Source organism: Lemur catta, chromosome 1 (genome assembly GCF_020740605.2).
Source record: "Lemur catta isolate mLemCat1 chromosome 1, mLemCat1.pri, whole genome shotgun sequence".
NCBI lineage: Eukaryota > Metazoa > Chordata > Mammalia > Primates > Lemuridae > Lemur > Lemur catta.
This window is the reverse complement of record NC_059128.1, coordinates 96,018,776-96,041,171: the sequence shown is the minus strand read 5'-3', so window position 1 is coordinate 96,041,171 and position 22,396 is coordinate 96,018,776. Positions and strand designations below refer to the sequence as shown.

The window sequence follows — 22,396 nt, the reverse complement described above, 5'->3', positions numbered from 1 at the left end:
TTACTATGTGCCAAACATTGCACTGAGTACCAGAGATGACTGAGACGGTATCCCCATGAGGAACACCTAGGTAAGCAGCGTCAGTAAGCCACGGTCCCTGTCTTCAAATTGCTGGCAGGGAGACAGGATTCATGTGTATGAAGCATTTTAGTAACAGGTAGAGACAAAGCTGTATGCTCTATCAAACAGATGCTTGAATCCCTGAGCAGACATCTGGGAAGGCTTCCTGGAGGAGGCCCCTAAGCAGACCCTGAGGATGGAGGCTGCTGCATGGCTGCTGGCCTCACTGATGAACCAGGGATCACAGTGTGTGTGTTCTTAGCCTAGCTTTACCCACCAATATAGATGTGGGGTAGGGGGAAGGGAGGTCCTGAAAAATCAAGGGGATTCCCCAAGGTTAGACGGGAAAGGACCTCTGAGGAGGTTATTATCCCTATTCAACTTTGAGGCAAACTGGGGCTCAGAGGAGGTAACTAAAGCTGCTGCTTCCGAAGCTATCGCTGGGAGCCTCCCACAAGGTCAAGGCCAGCCCATTTGGTCACACCAACAAGTCCTTTCTGGAACTGGGCACTCCACGTGGGAAACCCTTGGCTCTTCTTTCCACTTAGATCCCATGTCTTAGCCGCCAGAAAGCTCTAGGGCATGTAAGAACCTCAAACAGAAGCCCCACTCCCACAGAACCAGGTCCAGAATGTATTACTAACTGCCAAATCCTAGAGCGCAGTGGGACTTTGCAGCCACCTGCAATGTGAGCGTGAACATCGTGCACTCGTGGCTCTCAGCCTCCAAGAAAGAGGACGCCTTTTTGACATGAAAACACTTTGAGGATTCCACGCAAGTAGCTACACCTTTAATGGCCATTGACTGGGGAGAACACAATAGCAACCAGCTGCCAGGAATTCAGTGGTGCTGTTGCACAGTGTTTGATGAATCACAATCACATCTATGCTTAGCTTTAGGAAAGAGCAGCGTCCACGCTTGCTGTGTGTGCCTTGGTCAGCCTGCACAGAGCTCGGTGCACATGTGGGATTGGAGGCCGGGGCAGCAGCGAAGCTCCGCTTCAGCCCACTGTGCCTCCGAGGAACAGGAAAAGAATTCCTTAGGGTAGATCACGGCTTTTGGTGTGCCTAGGAAAGGGGAAACTTGGAGATGTGTCTAAAACTTTGCACAGCTTTGTGGTTTCTGCTCCCTTCAGTCAATCCTTGATGCCTGTCCAGGGTTCACCCCTTGGGCACCTGAAACTCCACTGGGACAGACCCTCATCGATGGGTCAAATATGGCAAATGTGGCTGCCAGATTATCCCTGGGGAGAGATTCCATTCCCTGGAGAGAACCGCACCACCCTATCCCAGGAAGTGGTGTCTGAAGCCACCACCCTGCTGCAAAATTGCCATGTTCCAGGGAGAGAGCACAGGTGCCGGCTGGACTGAGCGACAGGAAGAGGAGTGAAGCCTGTTGCATCCTCTCCCTCGGCCTCCTTCCAGCTGCTCCACCCTCCCTCCCCTTCCCTGCCAGCCTGGGTGGGCTTGTATCATTCCAGCCTGCCTCTAAATTGGTCCCACTGCTCTCCTGCTGCTGCGAAGGAAGGCTGGCTCTGTTCACTGGGCCTGAGTGTCTTTCTCTTTCTCACAATCCCTGTCTTTATAACAAGGCAGACATGATTTTTCACCTAATTCTGCCTCTCTCTGAGCCTCTGATATTCACCTTCCGAAGCCAAGGCAATCTCCTGGGCCCACACGTTCTGTGCCCCTAATGCGTGTCAGGCAGGAAGCCCTTCTGCCTGGGGGGACCCCACCCCAGAGCTGGGGCATCCAGCCTCAGGCCTTTTAAAATTCCTTCTTAGCCTTCAGGCCGTAATGGCCCCTAACACATTTATTTCCTCTACTTTGGCTCAAACAACTTGTATAGATCTTGCTCTTCTTTCTTACTGAGAAATTCCATCCATTCCCCCATAGGCCGCTGTCAAACTGAAGGTCATTAAATCAATTTGTTGGGTTACAACATTTTTATGAAATAGAATACATTATAATGCAGAGTACCTCACAGTGACAATGAGTGTAATTCTGCAAAGGATTGGTTTCCAGTATATGTAGCTGCGCACATATGACATAAAATACATGCTGCATTGAGGACTCTGGTCGAAAGAATCTAAAAAGACCCCACCTACTCTCTGAGCCCCTGCCCCGGGTTGGTTGGCTGGGACCCGGCAGGACCAGTGGCTCCTGGGCTGACATGGGTGGGCATGTAGCTCGCCCCCCACTGGTACCCACTTGCCCATGCAAGAACCCAGTCCTGTTCTTGGGATGCCAGCTAAGATGCAACAAAGGTGGCCCTTCACGACCTAGTCCCTTCTTATTCCCTCAGTCTCATCTCTTGCTAGATCCCATTTTGCTCTTTGTGGTTCTGCCACACCCTGCTAGTTTTCGTATCTTTCAAGACATGATTCTCTCTCCTGCCTCCTAGTCTTTGCACATACGGTTTCCTTCCGGTCAATTCTTCCTTATCTTTTAGGACACCATGTGGACATCACCTTTTCCACCATCCCTGTTCTGTCCAGCCTCGGCCTCAGCAGGTTCCTCCTCCACATGCCCAGATGCGCTGTGCGGGCCTCCACCTCTTCACATGGCATTGTGCCCCTCCCTGTGTCCTTCCCCCCACCCTCCCCTCTCTCACCACTGACCCTGTCTGCCTCTGGCCCACAGGCATCCGCTGCGATAGCACCTGTCCACCTGGTCGCTGGGGCCCCAACTGCTCCGTCTCCTGCAGCTGTGAGAATGGCGGCTCTTGCTCCCCAGAGGATGGGAGCTGCGAGTGTGCCCCTGGCTTCCGAGGACCCTTATGCCAGAGAAGTAAGGCTGCCCCTCACCCCAAAGGCCTCAGATGGCTTACGCTCCCTGACCCTCCCCAGTTGGAACCAGTCCTGGCCCGAGAGAGGCTGGGCTTTCAGAGTCAGCCCCCATCTCTTCCCTCCCTCTAGTCCCCTCTTCCCCTGCACTGGCTGTTCTGTCCCCAAGTTCAGGGCCCAGCCTCCCAATGGAAACAGGACCAGACCACGGCTCCTCTCTACAGAAAGAGACAGGCCCTCCCCGGTGTGGGAAGAATGCAGCTCTCCCCACATCCTTATTGCTCTGTGGGTCAGGAGGGGTGGCCAGGCTGGCTGGGGTCCCTTAGGCTGCTGACTGTCATCTTCCCTTCACCCTCAGTCTGCCCCCCTGGGCTCTATGGCCATGGCTGCGCCCAGCCATGCCCCCTCTGCGTGCACAGCAGCGGGCCCTGCCACCACGTCAGCGGCGTCTGTGAGTGCCTCCCCGGATTCTCTGGCGCCCTCTGCAACCAAGGTACTGTCTTCGGTGAGCAGGGAGGTGAGAGGTTCTGGGAGGGGAGCGGCAGGGAAGGAAGGGCTTGGGGACTTGCATCATGCTCTAGAGGTAGATCCCTCATCTCCAAGGCTTGGCTGCCTTTATGAGAATTGAGCACCGTGTGGCTTGACCCTTATACAGTTAAAGGAACAGGCTCAGGGAGGTTAAATGACTTGTTTATGGTCTCACAGCTAGGAAGTGGCAAAAACAAATTTTGACTCCAACACCCATACTAAAGGGATGAAAAATTAAATAAACACAGAAAAGAACCAGGTCAGAAGTGGCACCAAGCGGTTCGTGCTGAGTGCCGAGGGTAAAGGCACAGAGAACGGGGTGCAGGGGAGACGGTTCTGGCTTTGGCTGGAGGTGGCAGCTTCCGGGCCCCTCTCCCCCTCGTGCTCAGGCCAACATCTCTAACCCATTCCTCACCACACGCTTTCCCGCCTCACCCTCAGGATCCTTCACGCCACCACCTCTAGGCAACTGCTGCCAGTCACCGGGAGTGGGAAAGAGGACTGAGGTTTACTTGCATTGGTGTGCCGCTAAGCCAGCACTGTGGCGGGGGGTGGGGTGGGGAAGCCCTGATTGGTAACATCTGCAGATTTCTGTAATACAAATATTCCTACCATGGCTGAGTTCAAGGTACCAATGGTTTAACACCATTCCCCAAATTCCTGGATATTGAACAGCAAGTGAGAAGGTAGCAGCTGGCTCTGGCACATGTCACTGTTTATTGCCATCCCTGGCTTGCTTAGGCCAAGATGGGGTGGAGTTGGGCAAAGGCTCCACGGGCAGTGCAGGACTTCAGCTGGGCCTTAGCTTGAAAGGCAGAGAAGGAAGGAGGAAAGCACTGTGGTAGAGGAAACAGCTTGGGCAGAGCACAGAGACATGGGCGTGCTGCCATCCAGCAAGAGGGGACAGCTGAAGGACACAGTGGCAGGGGGGTGGGAAAGAGGGCTGAGAAGGTACACTGGGGCCTTCAGAACAGACTTGAACACAAGGCTACCAAATTTGCACCTTAGTCCATAAGGAATGAAACGATCCTTAGGATAAATTAGACTGAGAGCTAAAAGCCACTTCAAGGTCGTCATCCAGGCAAGAATCTCATCTGGACTCTGCTTAAATACTCCTATCGACTGAGAGCTCACTACCTCTCAGGGGAGGCCATTCTTCTGATGAATAATCACTGCTGAGCGGGGCTGTTTTTGCAAGTGTGTGGGCTGTTAATATGCATGAGTGAAAAGTTTACTACATGATGCTTTGAGGTCATGAGAAGTTGTGACAGTTTCATTTACTTGCAGCCCTCCTAGGACAGTTTAATCATAACCTGACATGTGGAGGTTACTTATTAAACATAGGAGACCCAGCCGTCAAAACAGATAGGCCGGGTCTAAATTAGGACCTAAGCAGCCCGAAGAGTAACTCTTGGAGCCTGTGTCGTCTGATTTATCACCCAGTGGCCTAATGAGTATTTCCCACATATAGATCTAATGGAGTTTGCTATTAATGGCAACTGCCCTGGTTAAGTCTCAAACCTTGTGAAAAATTGAACTGATACTTTCTAATGACTAGCTTTCCAGCGAGTTACAAATTACAGACACTGCTTATGTAGAATCATTAAACATAGATTAAATATAACCAGATGTTTTCTTTTCACCAGCCCCCCCTTCTCTCCACCGCCCCTTTCTTTGCTCACTCTGGATTCGGCTAAGAACTCGACCAATTAATGTAGCAGACTGATCGCATTAGCAGCTCTGTGGGCAAATTTGCTGGCCTTGTGTGCGTGAGAAAGACTTCAAAGGCCAGACTGTCTTGTTAGAGAAGCTCATGGTTTGTTTTAGGGATGGGGGTTGGGGGAGCGACTCCGGTACCACACTCCTCACAGAAGGCCAGGACTGGGGATGGGCTCCCCAAATCAAGCACCTCCCAGAGGCAGGGAAGAGGAAGAGGTTGGGCAGCCTGCACTGCAAACAGGTGAGATGCACGTCATCCTCTTGGCAGTGGACCTGCCTGGGAAGCAGCTAAGGCTTTTATCAGGGGAAGCACAGGGCCCCAAACCAGCCAGCCAGCTTGCCCGCAGCTGTTAACCATGGCCCTAGGCTAGTGGGTCATGGTTCCCATCCCCATTTCAAAGAGGAGGAAACAGGGACCGAGAGGGGTGATGGGGTTTGCTCAAAGACATTTAGCCTGGTACATGGTAGAATGTCCTAGCTGTGTGACTTTGGGCAAGTTACTTAACCTCTCAGTGCCTCAGTTTCCTCATCTATAAAGGAGAGTTAACGATAAGGAGTAATTTTGAGAATATTTATATAATAATGACAGTTACAAGATTAAGTGAATGAATATAGGCATGCCTCATTTTATTGCACTTCACTTTATCGTGCTTCACAGAGACTGCATTTTTTTACCAGCTAAAGGTTTGTGGCAACCCTGCCTCAAGCAAGTCTATCGGTGCCACTTTTCCAAGAGCATGTGCTCAGTTCCTGCTGCTGTGTCAGCATTTTTAGCAATAAAGTATTTTTTAATTAAGGAAGGTAGGTATGGTTTTTTTAGACATAATGATATTACACACTTAATAGACTACAGTATAAACATAACTTTTTTATGCACTAAGAAACCAAAAAATTCATGTGATTTGCTCTATTGCAATATTCTCTTGTGGTGGTCTGGAATGAAAGCCACAGTATCTCTGAGGCATGCCTGCATCTGTGAAGCACACGGAAGCGTCTGGTGCATAGAAGTGCCAGGTATACATGTTTGTTGAATACATAAATCAAACGTAGGACCCAAATCCAAGGCTTTGGACTGGAGAGTCTTGTCTACCCCGCTGCCTTTATTATTTGTCCCAATCGCTAATCATGTCCAGGAGAGGCACAGAGTAGACATAGATCCCAGCCACCGGTGCCCACAGTCTGGCTGGGGAAGGACTATGAGTAAGAGGCAGTGTGGTGTAAAGGAGAGGGTGCCAGCCCAAAGTTTGAGAGAAGGGTCCTGGGGAAGTCACTCCTCTTCAAGAATCGGCACCTTCCCATGATCCTCTGCGCCGTTCTCCAGGATCTAGACTTTCTTCCGGGGCAGTGGGGAGGCCTTGAGACCGTTTGGGCAGGACACAGGAGCAACGAAGAGAGCAGTGCTTTAGAGTGCTCAAGCTGTAGGAAACAGGTGGGGACAAACTACAGGGGAAACAAGAGGTAAGTGCTCAATTAATACTCGGGCCTGGCCCTAAAAGAGCTTTGCAGCCTGGCTGAGAAAATCAGCCCTTTCTCCAGGGACTGAGGAGTGACTCCTCCAGGAGGGTCTGTGACCAAAATCCTCTAAGTGACTCGAAGTAGAAACATTGGTGGTGGAGAGGGCCTTGTGAACCCAAGAGGGCTCTCCTGAGTGGGGACACTGAGCTGAGGCTTGAGGAACAGGTCAGAGGAAACGGTGGACAGGGACAGACATTCAGGGCCAGCCCTCCCACAGTCGAGCTGCAGACAGACCAGCCACGCTGCATTTGTCCCTCTCCTTCCGGCTGTAAACATTCTCCACCCCCATGGCTGTAGGATTAGTGGTGCTGGCAGAAGTGTGACAATGGAAAGCCAAGGGCCACGGAGCAATATGGGGAGCACTGGACTGAAAGTCCAGAAGTGTGATGCCCAGCCTCACCACTTCCCATCTGTGAGACCTAAGTCAAGTCATTCTACCACTGTGGGCCTCAGCCTGCTCCTCTGGCAAAGGGGATCGTGACAGCCTCCCAAAGAACACAGCTGTGGGCACGAGAGGGGCGGCTAGGGGTGCTGAGGGTGGGCAGTTCCCATTCAGATCCATGATCCCAGGGTGGTCATGGCTGCGGCCTGGGAACTTCTGGGTGCACAGCTGTGGGTGGTGCACGGAGGACCACAGGTGGGAGGACAGGTGCCAGGCTGCCGTGTGCCCACAGTGTGTGCTGGAGGACACTTTGGGCAGGACTGTGCCCAGCTCTGCTCCTGTGCCAACAACGGGACTTGCAGCCCCATCGATGGCTCCTGCCAGTGCCTCCCCGGATGGATTGGCAAAGACTGCTCACAAGGTAGGCTGTTGCCCCCTGGGAATGCCCCTCACCCAGGGTTGGGTCTGGAGACTCTTTGCCCTGGCAATTCCACTTTCCAAGGTTGAAATCTGCTTATGCAGATAGGAATGTCCACCTGTGTCCCATTTAGCTTACAGCTACCATGATGAATTATTAGGATTGATCCCTGGTATTATTAACTGCTGGTATTAAAGGTATTGATAGTGTTGACAGTACCGTTAAAGCCATTAATTCTGAGAATATTCCATTAGCACCTGAGCAAGGAGCAGCCTGAGTATGGATGAGGAGGAGGGGCAAGGACCAGCGTGGTTGAGTTTGGGAATGGCAAAGTGAGGTGTGGCCAGGGCAGTCACCTTGGGAGGAGTGTGGGTGCCCTCTGGGTGGCCCGTGTGGGCATGATAAGCATGAACAGGGCATTGTAGGGGCTGTTCATGTAAAGTGCACCCAATTTGATGCAGAGGTAACAGCTCCTTCCAGGGAGCCTCCAACCTAAGGGCAGAGAAGTAGCCAGTACCCTTAGGGAGGTCCTGTTAGAGGGCGAGACACAGTCTCCATCCTCAGTGAGCTCATCAGCTGAAAGTGGAGAGAGTCCCGGCCCTAGGAAAGTCCCCAGCACCGTGGGAAGTCAGCACAGATACCCGCTGTAAACCACAATGTTTACCCACGCACTCCAGATCAGAGTCGGGGGACCCCCTGAGAGGGGAGGCCCAGGAGCCCTCAGAGCCATGCTGACTTAGACAGTGGGCAGAGAATCGGGGTCTAATGGGGATCCTGGGTGACTAAGGCAAGAGGTGAAGGGTAAGAAGTCTAGGAACAGTGTGTCACGCCCCTGAAAGCCAGGAAGTGTCAGCTGGGTCCATCCTGGCATCTTGGCTCTGATGTGTACTCCTCCTTCCTCCCCCTCTCCCTCTTCCCCTTCCCCTCTGCATCCCACCCACATCCCAGCTTGCCCCCCTGGGTTCTGGGGCCCCGCCTGCTTCCACACATGCAGCTGCCACAACGGGGCGAGCTGCAGCGCCGAGGACGGGGCCTGCCACTGCACCCCTGGCTGGACTGGACTCTTCTGCACACAGCGTAAGCCCCGCCTCCTGGCCGCCCAGCCACTTGGAATCCCATGCTGCGGCCTACTGGCCACCGTGGGCATCGTCCAGGCCTGTAGGGAGGGAAGAGGAAGGGAGTTGGCCCCAGGGCCGGGACCCCCACCCCTGCCCCATGAGAACTGGGGAGCTCTGCAGGGGCAGCCCCAGGGCCTGACTGCATTCAAGGGTTTGAGAGGCCCAAAGGCCTGGAAGGTCAGGGCTGTAAGGTACTTCAGTGATCACCAAGGCCAGACCCTCCTTGGACAGTGGGGTCCAGAGTGGGGAGAAGCAGCCTGTGGCCACACAGGAAGGGAACTCTAGCCTGGCCTCTAGTTCCAAGGACCCTTTGTCCAAAGGACTCCCCGGTCCCCACCCCTTTAGCACGGCTCTGGTGCAGGGTCTCACTAGTCTTTGCCCCACGCTCAGCAAGAGGAGGCAGAAGACAGGTCTAGTCCCAGCCACACCTCCGCAGTTGTCCTCGCCCAGCAACTCTCGTGACTACAGACCCTGTTTCTCTAGGCTGCCCAGCAGCGTTTTTTGGGAAGGACTGTGGACGCGTGTGCCAGTGTCAGAATGGCGCCAGCTGTGACCACATCAGTGGCAAGTGCACGTGCCGCATAGGCTTCACCGGGCAGCACTGTGAACAGAGTAAGTTGCCCTGAGCCCTTAACGCTGGGCGTCGGTGCCGGGCCCCAGCCTCCTGCAGGGGAAGCCCCCCCTTTCAAGGTCCACTCCTGTGGGCTTTACCCCTTGTTCCCTTGACTTTGGGGGAAACTTCCAAGGAAAAGGACTGAAGAAGGTCATGTCTATACCGGTGCTTGAAGAATTTCTCCCTCCAGATGGGAGGGAAGGGGAGGGTACTGAGAGCAGAGGCCTGAGGGGGTAATGAGGGAGTAGAAGGAAATGCAGGATCTTTTCTGATTCCTTGAGGCCCCTGTGGCACTCAGCTCAGGGCCTGGCACATGGAGGGTGCTGCTTAAATGTATTGCATGAGGATGACGCAGGGGTGAGTTGGGCCCTGCCCTCTCCTCCTCTGTGTCCCCCCTCTCAGGGCTGTAAGTGCTCTGTCCACCCCCAAGTATCTAACCAAAGCACAGTGGTAGCTACAGGGAAACAGGCCTCACTCCAGCTGAGGCAGAACTGGCTTCTCACCAAAGCTGTCCAAACACGGGATGGGACAGGTGGCCAGTGGGTGCATCTCACTGTCTACCTGACTCTTTGTGCCATACAGGATGTGCCCCAGGAACCTTTGGCTACGGGTGTCAGCAGCTGTGTGAGTGCATGAACAACTCTACCTGTGACCATGTCACCGGCACCTGTTACTGCAGTACTGGATTCAAAGGAATCAGGTGTGACCAAGGTAATACCCAGGTGGCAGAGTCCCCGGGCTCTGTGGAAAGGGGCCCACGGGAGGCTCTGGGGAGATTCCAGCTGGAACAGCTGGGTTGGATGAGGACACTTCCCTTCATTCCCTGTGTGAGGACAGCAGGAATAGGTGGCCACAGAGGGACAGCAGAGGCTCCCTGTGTGGGAGAGGCAGATGGAGTAGCAGCCGCTCAGTCACAGCTTCCCCATGCCCCCCTTGGCAAGTGTCCCGTGAGCCAAGCAAGGGTCACACAAGCTAGTGCTGTGGAAAGGCCACCAGACCAAGTTGGATTATCTGCCAAGTTCTAGTTCTGCCATTACCTGCTGGGTGTCTTGGGCTGGTCATTTTCTATTCCTGGGCCTCTTACTCCACATGCAGCTTGGGAAGAATAGATTAATTGAATTGCTGTCTTCCCCTGTGACACAAGTTTCCCTTGAGGCCCAAGGAGCCGAAAGGGGCTCAACTACAGTCCAATGACACCTCACAGGACAGTTGTGAGGATCAAGTTGAGACATATGAGTAAAGGACTCAGCACAGTACCTGCCACATAATTGAGCATGCCATAAATGGTGGCTTTGTGTACATAAAAAACCCTTTATAAAGTGCTAGAAACATGAAACAGATGATGGTGTGGTTGGTTCCAGGAGATGGGGAATGAGACTGGGCTCTCAATTACCCACATTACAGAAAAGCAGCCGTCGCTTTCTGAGGATGAATCATTGAGCGTCAGCAGCCCATTTACACCCCCCCCCCAATGTTGGCCAGCTCAGTTCAGCCAGCAGGTGACAGCCAAGGCGGGGGCTAGACGCTGCTGGGTGGCGAGACAGCCCCTGACCGAGCGTTGGCACGGGGTCAGCCCATGCGTCCATCACTGCTTTGTGGGCAGTGATCCTGGACACAGCGGCACAGCACTTTTATTGCCAGTCAACCATTAGGTGCTCACAACCCCCCAGGGAGGGTGGGATTATTGTCCCTATGACACAAGTGAGCAAACTGGGGACACTCTGAGCCCCACAACTCGTAAGCAGGGAGAGGGGCCGTGTGCAGTTTTTCCTGACTCCTGAGGAGCCAGACTCTGCCACTTGCTGGTTCTGTGATCCTGGGCAAGTGACCTCACCTTTTGGTGACTTGGTTTTTTTCCATCCATGAAAGGGAAATCATTACATAGTCCCTATCCCATAGGGCTGCTGGGAAGATTAAATGAGTTAATATCTGTAACTCCATTTTGAAAGAGTAAAATACTCAATGAATGAATGTTATTTTGTTTCACATCCACAATCACATTTGCTTCTTGTCGTGACCCTGTGACTCCACCCCCTTTTAGGCAGTTGAAGAAAGTGAGGGACATGGGGTGAGGGGGGGTGGGGGGCAGATGTCACACAGAGATTGAGGAACAGGGCCAAGACCAGAACCAGCCTCCTAGCGTTAGAGGGGTTAGAGGCATCTGGCTGGGCCAGCACAGCTGAAGAGCAAGCAGGCCAGCCCCAGGCTCAGGCCTTCCCTCTGCCCGCAGCCGCCCTCATGATGGAGGAGCTGAATCCCTACACCAAGATCAGCCCAGCACTGGGTGCAGAGCGGCACTCGGTGGGTGCTGTCACGGGCATCATCCTCCTGCTGTTCCTCATGGTGGTGCTGCTGGGCCTGTTTGCCTGGCGACGGCGGAGGCAGAAAGAGAAGGGCCGAGACCTGGCTCCCCGCGTCTCCTACACACCTGCCATGAGGATGACCAGCACAGACTACTCCCTCTCCGGTAAGGGCCATGCTCCCAGCATCCCTCCTCTTCCCCCTCCACGCATACCACCCCCCTGCCCCAGGAAGAGCCACACCGTATCCCTGGGCACACCCGGGTTTATTGCTGACGGCGAGTGATCACGCCTGCGTGCGTTGGGTATAAATGCTCAGTCTCCCCTAGAGTGCCAGTGGGGTGGGAAGCAGGAACCTACCTGGGGAAGGTACACAGGATTCCAAGAGGATGTCATTTCCTGGGCCCCCAGCTCTGGGAGTCTCCTTCCATTTCCCCAGAGCTACACCATCCTCCTCACCAGGCTTCGGCCACAGGAGCACCCACACTAAGCAGTAGCTTTGCTAAGCTCTCCGGGGAAATGTCTCCCCATCCTGATGGCTGTACCATGTTGCTCAGGCCTGTCCATTTCCTCTTCCCAGTTCCCAGAGTTAGGAAGGCCTATTAGTACAGTGGAGGGAGGTGGTACCTAACTGGACAGTGTCGCTGTGGCAGGTGTGCCAGAAGCCAATCTGTCCACAAATGTGGTAACAACTCCAATGGGGGTTCTATCTGGGAGTTATTGGGGTGAGGCTGCTGGGCCAGATCCTTCTTCTCCCTTCAACTGCTGCCTTGGAAATAAGAAAGGTTTTTTGCTTCATATTTAGCTAAACAATAGAGGCCCGATGCTCTGAAATTGCCCATAGGCCTGGGCCACAGGAGGCTGGGCCTGTTTGCATGAGCACAGGATGCTGGCTTTCTCCAGCTGTCTCATGGCTGATCTGTAGCCTCCTGTACTTTGTGCTTAGAAAACCCAGATCACTTCAGCCTGTTTCTGCTAAGTATGCCCAGCTCCATGCTAGGTGCTACAGGATGGACAGAGGCAGCCCAGGGGCAGACCCTGCCTTTAAAGAGCTCCTGGCCTGCGTGCCCCTCAGGCTTCAGCCAAAGCAGATATCCTCTGATAAAATCCCAAGCCCACAGAGGGGATTTGGGGATTTTCTTCTATGACTACAGTGAGAACACTGCCTTGGTTTGCCCAGCCCTGGGGAGAGGTCCTGGAATCCTCAGGAGGGGAAGGGCTGGGCTAAGAGTGATGTTCTCTTTATGAACTCATTACCGGGATCTGACCCTAGGGGGAAGCAGGAGAGGGCCAGCCCTAAATAGCAACTGGGACAGGTGAGGCTACCAAAGCAAACAGGCCTCATCCAGGCTGCAGCTGATGGTGCCACCCTCTACACTGGCAAGCCTAACCTGCACCCTGCATGCTGCAGGGAGGGCCAGTATAAGGGAAGGAGCAAGTCAGGCTCTCCAGATTTCTGTAGGGCTAGTGGATGCCAGAAAGCTTGCAGGGATGGGATACTTGCCCGTCTCTCTCAAGGCTGCCCAGCATTAGTTTTAGGGGTATCTCATGTCAGGGGCAGGGATATGATGGTATATGGCACCTTGTTCTCTTCCCAGATTTGTCTCAAAGTAGCAGCCATGCCCAGTGCCTTTCCAATTCCAGCTACCACGCACTGGCATGCGGGGGGCCTGCCACCAGCCAGGCCAGCACTCTGGACAGGAACAGCCCCACCAAGGTACCGGGCCCCTGACTCCCCAGCCCCCATCCACCGTCCTTTCCTTAGCCCTCACCTCTGCCTAGGAAGGAACCGCACCCCCCATGGAGGGTCCATGTGGAATCAATCACTAATACATTAAGAGCAGTCCTATGATCCATGGTATGTGTAAATACTCTGTAGAGCATGTAACGGAACCAGAATGTTACTTGAAGCCAAGCGCCATGTAACTCGTAGGCATCACTTGTAACCGAACCACAGCATCACTCGATATAACCCCTGCACCCTGTGTGTAACCAGCTGGTACTAAGTCATGTAATCATGTATAGCCTTGTCACATATAACAAATATAGTTAATTTTGCCACATGTCAACATGTAATCAAAACCCTGTGCCACCTACCACAAATCGCTACAGTATGTTACCAACACAACATACGCAACCAGCACATTATAGGGTAAGTAACTATTGCTCAGGTAACCACCCAATGTCTCTTGTATCTAGACATGTACACGATAGACCACATCATCAGTACCTACCCATAACCATTTTTTGCAATCTGAACTAACACAAGGGATGTGAAACCCAAACTTCAGCTGTAGACAGTGAGTTTTGCAGGTCTTCAAGGGCAGTTATGCACACTTCTGGATGGGGCCTTCCCTGACAGCTTCCGGCATAACCCTGGCTGATGGCAAGATGTCCTCTTACAGTCACAGGCCCTTGGGCAGGGATGTCTCAGCACACGTGTAGATAATGTGTAGTGAGCCCCCTTAACGTGCCAGGATGCATACCAGGCAGAGTGGGAGATTCCAGCCCCAAGGACGAGATATGAAGGGCTCACGCTGCACACCTCCCGACACACCTGTGTACATGCCCACAGACGCAGAACAGCAGGGCCAGTGGGGGTCGGGGGAGGAAGCCCAGGACTCCTGGCTTCCTGTAACAGCCATCCTGGGCCAGTAACACAGCTTTCATACTCCAGGCTTCTGCCCTAGAGCTCTGGGAATCCTTTCGTCCCCGCCTGCCCCATGGAGAATGACCATCAGCCCACAGATCTGGTTGGTGGCACTGCAGCCTGAACCCCACAGTAACATGGGTACTACGAGGGCAACCACTGTCAAGCCAGCACCCCAAGGCCACTCTTAGCCTCCACCCTCTTTCAGGGAGAGGCCAGTTACTGCAGCGTAGCCCACTTGGTGACCCTCTGAGTCACCTCACCCCAGGCCCAGAGTGGCTCTGCGTGGCCAAGGACCCCTCACGCTGGCAGGTAGGGCATGTGTAGCAGAGGCAGGCAGCTGTGAGGACACGGAACTGGGAGTTAAGACCTGAGTTCTACACCCAGCCCTACCACTGGGTGTCCTGTGTGTCCATGGGCAAGGCCCACAAGCCAGGACTCAGGTCACCTCTGTGAAATAAACACCCTTGCCTCATATGAAAGACAGCTTTGAGAATGCAGGGAGGAGGGCTGTACCATAAGCCTCGAGACACCCTGCCCCGAGGCTTTCCCTGGGTCACAGGCAGGCAGGTGGCAGAGGTGACAGTGATATTGCAGGCAGCCTCAGCACCTCCCTCGGTGTTGGAGGTGGCCTCAGGTTGCAGCTGAGACACTCCCAGAGCTCCCCGCTCCTGAAGCTCAGCCCCAACCCACTGACCGGCTTCACCTGTCAGGGACAGCTTGGTTAAGCCTGTTCTTGGGAGGCCCTGGTCCTGCCCCCTACAGGGGGCCTGGGAACCCTAGGCCTTCGGCCTGACAGCTTGCCTGGGGTGTTCTATTCCCACTGGCCTCAGCCACACCATAGTGGCCTGTCACATCTAGCTCATCCTTTCCCTCAATGGTCCAGGACCCAGGTGGATCAGGATCATGACAGGGGTGGGTGCACTGAGGCTGGGGAGGGACACCATGTATTAACTGGCTCTCCTGCTCTTCAAACAGCTCAGTAACAAGTCCCTTGACAGAGACACAGCAGGCTGGACCCCCTACAGCTATGTGAACGTGTTAGGTCAGTAGTGGTTTGAGTCTGGTCTCCACCATCATGTCCCACCCTATTGTCCTTCTCCCATATTGAGAGGGACCCTGTCCCCAGCTCGAAGGGAGAAGGTTGTAAGTCCTGGGCATGGTTCCTCCACAGGGAGAAGGGATGTGGGGAGGAAACTCAAGCCCCTGTTTTGGCTCTCATAAGAAAATGAAGCCCAGACCTCCTTCATTTCTATATTAGGGGATAGGGAGAGGGGGGCTATGACCCAGGGACAAGGGAGACAGCTAGGGCCAGGATGTAGGGATCTGAGGGAAGCAAAAGGCATACTCACCATCTGGGAAAGGGACCTCTGCCTGATCCAGGTCCTACCAAGGGCTGCTTCCCTCTGTCCCCTCCCTGGTGAGTACCAACTCCTGTGGAGGGTGGGAGTGGAGGGTGAGGGAAAACAAGGCAGCTCTAGCAACCCCCCTGGCCTCTTTGGATGCTACAATAGAGGCCCTGAGTCTTTTCAGCCTGCCCATCCTAACCCTTGCCCGCTCATATATTTCCCAACCCCTTCCCCTGTCATACCAGGGCCCTGGGAATAATGGCTCCTCCCTGTCATTCCTCTCACTAGACTCCCATTTCCAGATCAGTGCCCTGGAGGCCAGGTACCCGCCCGAGGACTTCTACATTGAACTTAGACACCTCAGCCACCCCGCTGAGCCACACTCACCAGGTCAGACCCTCAGCCCTACCCCTAGCCCCTCATACCAGACCAAACCTAGCACCTGCCCTACTCCCCATTCCTGTGCCTGGACCCGCCCCCACCATGGTCCCAGAACTCTCCATGGTGAGCCCTCCTCCCTCCCCGCATAGTCTACCAGCCCAATCTAAAGAAGGAAACCTTTCTGGATCCTCATCATTCTTTTTGTCCACATAGTGGTTGGTGGATGTGGACAAACTGGGGCTGCTCAAAGTGGAAGAGAAACAATATAACCGCACTCCCTCCAGGCCACAAAATACAACCCAAAATCACTGAGAAATGACTTGGGGATGGTGGCACCTTTGGGGTTCTGTAGGCCCTGTTGGTATGGATAATAGGGAGTTTGGCTCTCTGGCTGAAAATCCCAGTGTCCTCCAGAGACAGACCCCACGCCCACCAGTGGCCCAAGCCAAGCTCTCCCACATCACTGGGTAGGGTTGTAAGGAGGGATCTGGAGAGGCTAGGGCAGAATTATCAACCACTATCCTCTGTACTCACGCATTGAGCTCACAGCTGATGGCTTGGGAGAGATGCAAAAAGGAAACTTGGAAAGTCAATCCTGAAATGGGAGCAGGCGGTAGGAGTTACAGAAATAGATGTCATAGGAATAAGTACAATGAATGGGGAATGTGGCATCCCTACAATGTGGCTCCTCTAAGGCACCCTGGGGCAGGGCCTTAGCATGCTGAACAACCCTGGGCCTGAGCTCAGGCTCTAGCTGGCTTCTAGAACTCAAGGGAACTGAACAGCTCTACCAACCCCTACAGGTCTCCAGGTCCAGAAGCACGAGGGAAACTGAAGTTTCTGAATTTATGTACCCATTGAGCAGGCATGGGTTGCATGGACCCTGGGCCTGTACCCAGGCAGCTGTGTTCTTGGCTCTGGGTCTCCTGGACAGTATTCAAGGCATTTAATATAACCCCACCAACTACAACCTCTCTTAGCCGGCAACACACACACAGCCTCCCCATACCCTCCTCTGTATCTCTTTCCACATGGGAACGTCCTCTGGGCTCAGGCCAGATTTCTCCCTGCTTTAGAGATCTCACTCTTCAACCAGTGTAGCCAGAGCACCATGCGCTGTCATTTGTTTTTGCTTATACCCAGGCAGGCTGGTGTCCAGTGGGAAAGAATACATGGGGAGATCTGAGCTCTAGTTGCAATCCAACTTCTTACTTGCTGTTATGATATTAGACAAGTCACTGCAGCACTTTGGGCCTGTTTCCTGTTCTGAAAAAAGGAGGAAAAGTTAACAGCCTTGTCTCCCTCAAGGAGGGCAAAGGAAGCCCTTGTCTATAAACTGCTGAACTGATGCCAGCATATCAACTGTTGCAGTCATGTTTCTGAAGGGCACAGGTACCTATAGGCCTTTTAGATGAATAGTAAACTTGAAAAACAACTTAGGTCTTGTTCTGCCATATCACTCGATAATGTGTAGAAGGCAGGCAGATAGGAGTAGATGCCTTCAAATTCAACTTGGGAACGCTCTGTAGAAGGAGGTATGGGGAGCAATGGGTTGGTCTTCAGTGTCAGAAACTGGGGAGAGTCAAGTGGAGTCAAAACCCGTATTTTAGTAAGCACTGTATGCAAGCCTTGCCTGGTATTGTATCTTCACTTAAAAGCTGAAAAAAAAAAGTGGCCTTGACTTTGAGCCAGGGTCATTATCGTCCCAACCTGGAAATGCCAGGCAATTTCTTTTCTGGGATCACCAGCGAAAAACCTGAGCTTGGTCCCTGAAGCTTTATGTCCTGCCTCTGGCTGGGGGCTCAGGACCATACATTATGGGAGCCTAGGAAAAAAAACTGACAGCCAAAAGGGAGAAAGAAATCCTTGGGGCTGAAAAACACTGGTAATACTTTTCAAAGAGAACTCTCACTTATGTGCAAATAGTCCATCCAAAAGAATGGGTAACCGAGAAAGCTGGCTGTGGATGGAAATGTCTATACATCCTATAAAGATGACTAACCAAGAACCTCAGCTATCTGTCTATCTCTCCTGCTCCCCTCAGATGAGCCTAGGATCCAGGAGAGGAGAGGCAGGACCAGAGCCGAGAGAGATGGAAAATACTGTCTCCAAACCCATTTCAAAATTGAACGGAACTGGGATTTGGGTCGTCATACGGCCTCCCCTCAACCTAAGAACTGATTCTGCTTCATTCCTTATCCTATACCTTTGGAACCTAGAACTTCACTTATAGCCACTGCAGGTCAAAACTGCCTTTTATTACTTCCTGAAAGACATTCCCTTAGGGTAAAGGTTAAAGGGGAAGAGTACCAAACATGCCAGGGGGCGCTGTAGCTCATCTTCATGCTTATGAGCCTTTTAAGAATTCCTGTATGCTCAAAACAATTTAGTGTAGATTAAGCAGAGAATAATTTTCTAGCAATATTTTCTGGGTAGTGGAGAAGGGGGGGAAAAGCAAGAACACGAGCAATCCAAGTAAATTTCGCCCCCATATTTTCTTCCTCATGTTATTTTTACACAGGTGCTTGTGGAATGGGTAGACGTCAGAACACATACATTATGGACAAAGGCTTCAAAGGTAGAGTATCCAATCCTGATGTCTTATTACAAAGGGCTTAGCAAGATAACGAGCGCAGATCTGAAATGTCCAGGAATTCTACCTAAAAGAAACTCCCTCCCCCCACAAAAAGTTAAAAGACCACAGAGCCTGAGGCTGCTGGGCAGCTCTGCCCAGGAGGAGCAATCATAATATTAATGAACTCATCTTGATTTCAGTTGCACCTGCTTAGCAAACACTTGTGGGTTTTTTATAGATGCCAACTAAATGTCTTCGGAAATGTAGAACGTCATTATCCAGCCAATTAGTACAAGTTAAATTGATTATAAAATCTGAAATAAAGTCAACCTACCTGCCCCAGAGGCCTACTGTCATTGTGCTGGCAAGGAATGCCACCCTGCACCTGCTGGCTTTCTGGGGCACAAGCAATGAAAATGATACCCAGTGTTACACTGTATGGCACGCTACCTTCAAGAGATCTCTGCCTCCAAGAGCAGAGAAGCCAGGACAAATCCCTAACATGTGGGATCTGCAAGTCGGATCATCCCTCTAGCAAATCTACAGGTAAAGCCCGAGAGGAAAGTTCAAGTCCTACCCCTGGGCTTAGGCCCTAGGTTTAAATTCCAGAATATGTGAAATAGGGGCTTTGGAACTCTGTCTCTTATTGACTATGACCCTAGATTGAGCTCTCCAGGGCTCAGTTTCCTCATCTGTGAAGTTGGGATATGCCTGTCCTATTATCTAATGCCTGTCCTATTGTCTAATAAGGTTATCATGAATATCCAATAAAATCACAGATGGGAAGTTATTTTTGCATATTGTAAAGGTTGTACTAATATAATGGGGCTATCCTTTCATCTCTAAGGTCTATTAAAAAGATTTTAAGACAATTGAAAGACAACTGATGGCAAAGGTCTCAATGGATATCCTAAATCTAGCTGTGTACCAGGATCATCTGGAAAGCTTGTAAAAAAATACAGATCTTCACACCCAGTCTCCTTAAGATTCTGATGCAGTATATCCAGAGTGGGGCCCTGGGATCTGCTTTGTGACCAGTACCTCAGCGTATTCTTATGTAGCTTATTACCCAACTATCATTTGGAAACCACTTAGACTGACCCAGATTTCCCTGATAGTTGTTCTGGTCTTTCAGACTTAGCCTTAGATACACCCAAGACACAACCATTTCCTAACAAAGGACAGCTGGTTGTCTACAGCCCTTAGAGAGATGGTCATTAGAAGTGAGGTGAGGCCAGGCACGGTGGCTCACTCCTATAATCTTAGCATTTTGGGAGGCCCAGGTGGGAGATTGCTTGAGGCCAGGAGTTCCAGTCCAGCCTGGGCAACATAGTGCAACGCCCCCCATCTGTACAAAAAAATTTTTAAAAATATTTGCTGGTCATGGCAACACATGCCTGTGGTCCCAAACACTTGGGAGGCTGATGTAGGAGGATCAATTTAGCCAGGAGTTCGAGGCTATAGTGAGCTATAATTGAGCCACTGTACTCCACCCTAGGCAACAGAGTTAAGACTCTGTCTCTTAAAATAAAAATAAATAAAATAAAAAAAAAAAGTGGGTTGGGCTAAGGGCAGGGGATGGTGGTAAGTATTGTGTTCTGAGCCAGGGAGCAGTAACAGTGAGTCACCATCAGCATCCTTTAGGATATACAAAGCTCAAGAGAACTGTCTGAGGACAGGAGGTCATCCTCAGCTTCCCAATAGACAGGAATGACCCCCTGGGAGCATTATTCTGGCAATTTTCTGTGAGTTTTTACTTAAATCACCCAACTGGAGGCAAGCATCATTATAGAAGGTGAGGCTGCAAACAGAAAGGAGCGCTCTACCATTTCATGACTGTTACCTAGGACCTCAGTTTCTTTCTCAGAGGTATGAGGATTGGGCAGAAAGATCTCTAAGGGCCTTTCCAGCTCTGAGACTATTCGTGACTCAAGCATGAATCAGCTCAGCCAGGCCCAGAACCTCAGTATATGAGCACAAAACTTTCCCGTGCACTGTGTTGTCCTGTGCACTGTGACAAGGGTGGTTACTTTCATATTCACAACCATAAATGTAAAACAAAGCTAAGGGAAGCAGTAGTGGCTCTGCCTCCGCGTCATTTCATTCCTGTTGTATGCGATCATATATCTGACCTCTGAGTGCAGGGAAGGCCTCAGCAGGCAGGCAGCCAGATTTTATTTCACCACTCTGGCTATACTCATCCTGTAAATTAGAGAAGAGAGCTGTGTAGACAAATGCAGGTGTTAGGGACCAACACATCAGAACAAAAGACTTCAAAAAGAGGAGAATGTGATGTCACAGTTCAGAACTGTACAGAAATACCAAAGACATGGAATAAATCCCACTAATTGGCTAAACTCCCAAATAAACATTTAATAAACTAGTCTGTACCACAAATGAAATGACTTCCTAAAACTACTGGGCCAAAACAAACCCACTAAGAATTAAGAGTCTAAGTGTTCCCTGAACTGAATGGGAAAAAGCCTTGGCCTAGGAGCTGAGATTTGGGTTCTAGTCCTAGTTCTTGCTTTGTGGTGCCGATTAGATCACAGCATTGTTTCCTGGGTCTTGACTTCCTCTGTAAAAGGACAGGGTTGTACTAGCACCATCTCTAAGGCCCTTTCCAGCTCTGACATTCTAAAAGTCGTAATGTAGTCAGTGCCTGGTCTTTCCCCTGTCACTTACTGAAGAACTCTACTCACTGTCATCCTGGAGGTTGAGACTACTGAGGCTGCTCAACACCTTTCTGTCTCCCCTTCTCCCACTCAGGACAATTATTCTGCAACAAATGGCCTCTTGTATAATTCCTTGTCAGTCAGGCATCTCAAAATGCTATGGAAGAAATCCTCCCCACTACTCTCATTGCTTTTATGATCCTGGAACCCTTGAGCCCACTGTTGCTGCTGCTTTCCCCACCAGTGTGCTCCTTGATGTCCAACCTCCAAGTCTCTCTTTGCAGTAAACTTGGCTTCGTAGGTAGTTAGGAGCTCACTGACATTCTGAAAATTCCTTTTTTCAGCCAGTGTTCTCCTGACCCTGAGACACCCTCCTCCCTCTCCCCATATATTCTTGTCTCTCAATCAAGAGAAAGATGCTAAATTACAGCCCAGGAAAAGAAAACGTAGTGTGGCCTTCTATTAACTAACAGTAGCAAAAGAGCCTAGGCCACAGTGGCACATGCCTGTAGTCCCAGCTACTACTCAGGTGGCTGTGGCAGGAGGATCGCTTGAGCTCAGGAGTTCCAGTCCAGCCTGGGCAACATAGCAAGACTCTGCCTCAAAAAAAAAAAAAAAAAAAAAGGTAACTTAAAAAAATAGCGGTAGGCCAAGAAACAAGATGGATGTTTAGTGCCTGGCGTTTCTTGAACAGTTAAGTAAACTGGGCCTTAACTGGATGTTAGCATTAACCTAGAGGCCAGGGTAGGTTCAGATCCACTCACAAGGTGATCTTGGAAGGCATTTCCTATCTGGATTTGCTGCCTCCTTTATAAAATGAAGATGTTTAGTCATTTCAGAAGCCACTTCTGTCTCTGATAGTATATGACCTCCTATGACTTTGGCAAGGTAGGAACTAGACAAGAGCAAATGTCAGGGCATTACTATGAGGCCTTCAATTCTGATGCTAATTACAGGCCTTGGAGGAGTGACTCCCAGAGCTTGGGTAGCTAGGTTGATGCTTCCTTTTTCTTTGCAAAATGCCCTGAGGGCTGGGACCGGGTGGGGTGGGGTGGGGCGGAGGTGGGGCTGTAAAAGGATGAGGAAGTATCTACCAGCAGCAGGTTTTCCTTCCCTTTACCCTGGCGTCCTTCAGGTGGATGACTCAGCTGGAGAAGAGAGTGGCTTCCTGAAGTAGTTTTCCAGCTTGCCTTGCCCTTCCCCCCTCCCTCCAGTGTCCCAGTAGAGATGGGACCTACATTAGTCCATAATTTAACACCATCCCTCACCACCCAACATACATGTACACACACACACACACACACACACACACACACACACACACACAC

The 22,396-nt window shown here is 51.6% G+C and overlaps 1 protein-coding gene across 6 annotated transcripts in view; it reads left to right on the top strand.

The window, feature by feature from the left end:
- The window catches only part of MEGF11 (multiple EGF like domains 11), a 340,206-nt gene that overhangs the window by 311,088 nt on the left and 6,722 nt on the right, over positions 1-22,396 (top strand). For 3 of the 6 annotated variants that reach the window (XM_045541334.1, XM_045541340.1, XM_045541367.1), the window contains 8 exons: positions 2,703-2,849; positions 3,204-3,338; positions 7,282-7,410; positions 8,356-8,484; positions 9,009-9,137; positions 9,721-9,849; positions 11,369-11,605; positions 18,340-18,396. In XM_045541334.1, the coding sequence (XP_045397290.1) occupies positions 2,703-2,849; positions 3,204-3,338; positions 7,282-7,410; positions 8,356-8,484; positions 9,009-9,137; positions 9,721-9,849; positions 11,369-11,605; positions 18,340-18,396 (1,092 nt within the window). Of the gene's footprint in view, positions 1-2,702; positions 2,850-3,203; positions 3,339-7,281; positions 7,411-8,355; positions 8,485-9,008; positions 9,138-9,720; positions 9,850-11,368; positions 11,606-13,036; positions 13,156-15,066; positions 15,134-15,725; positions 15,828-18,339; positions 18,397-18,593; positions 19,196-22,396 lie in introns of those variants that run through there. The other 3 variants (XM_045541349.1, XM_045541327.1, XM_045541357.1) reach the window with 3 other exon arrangements.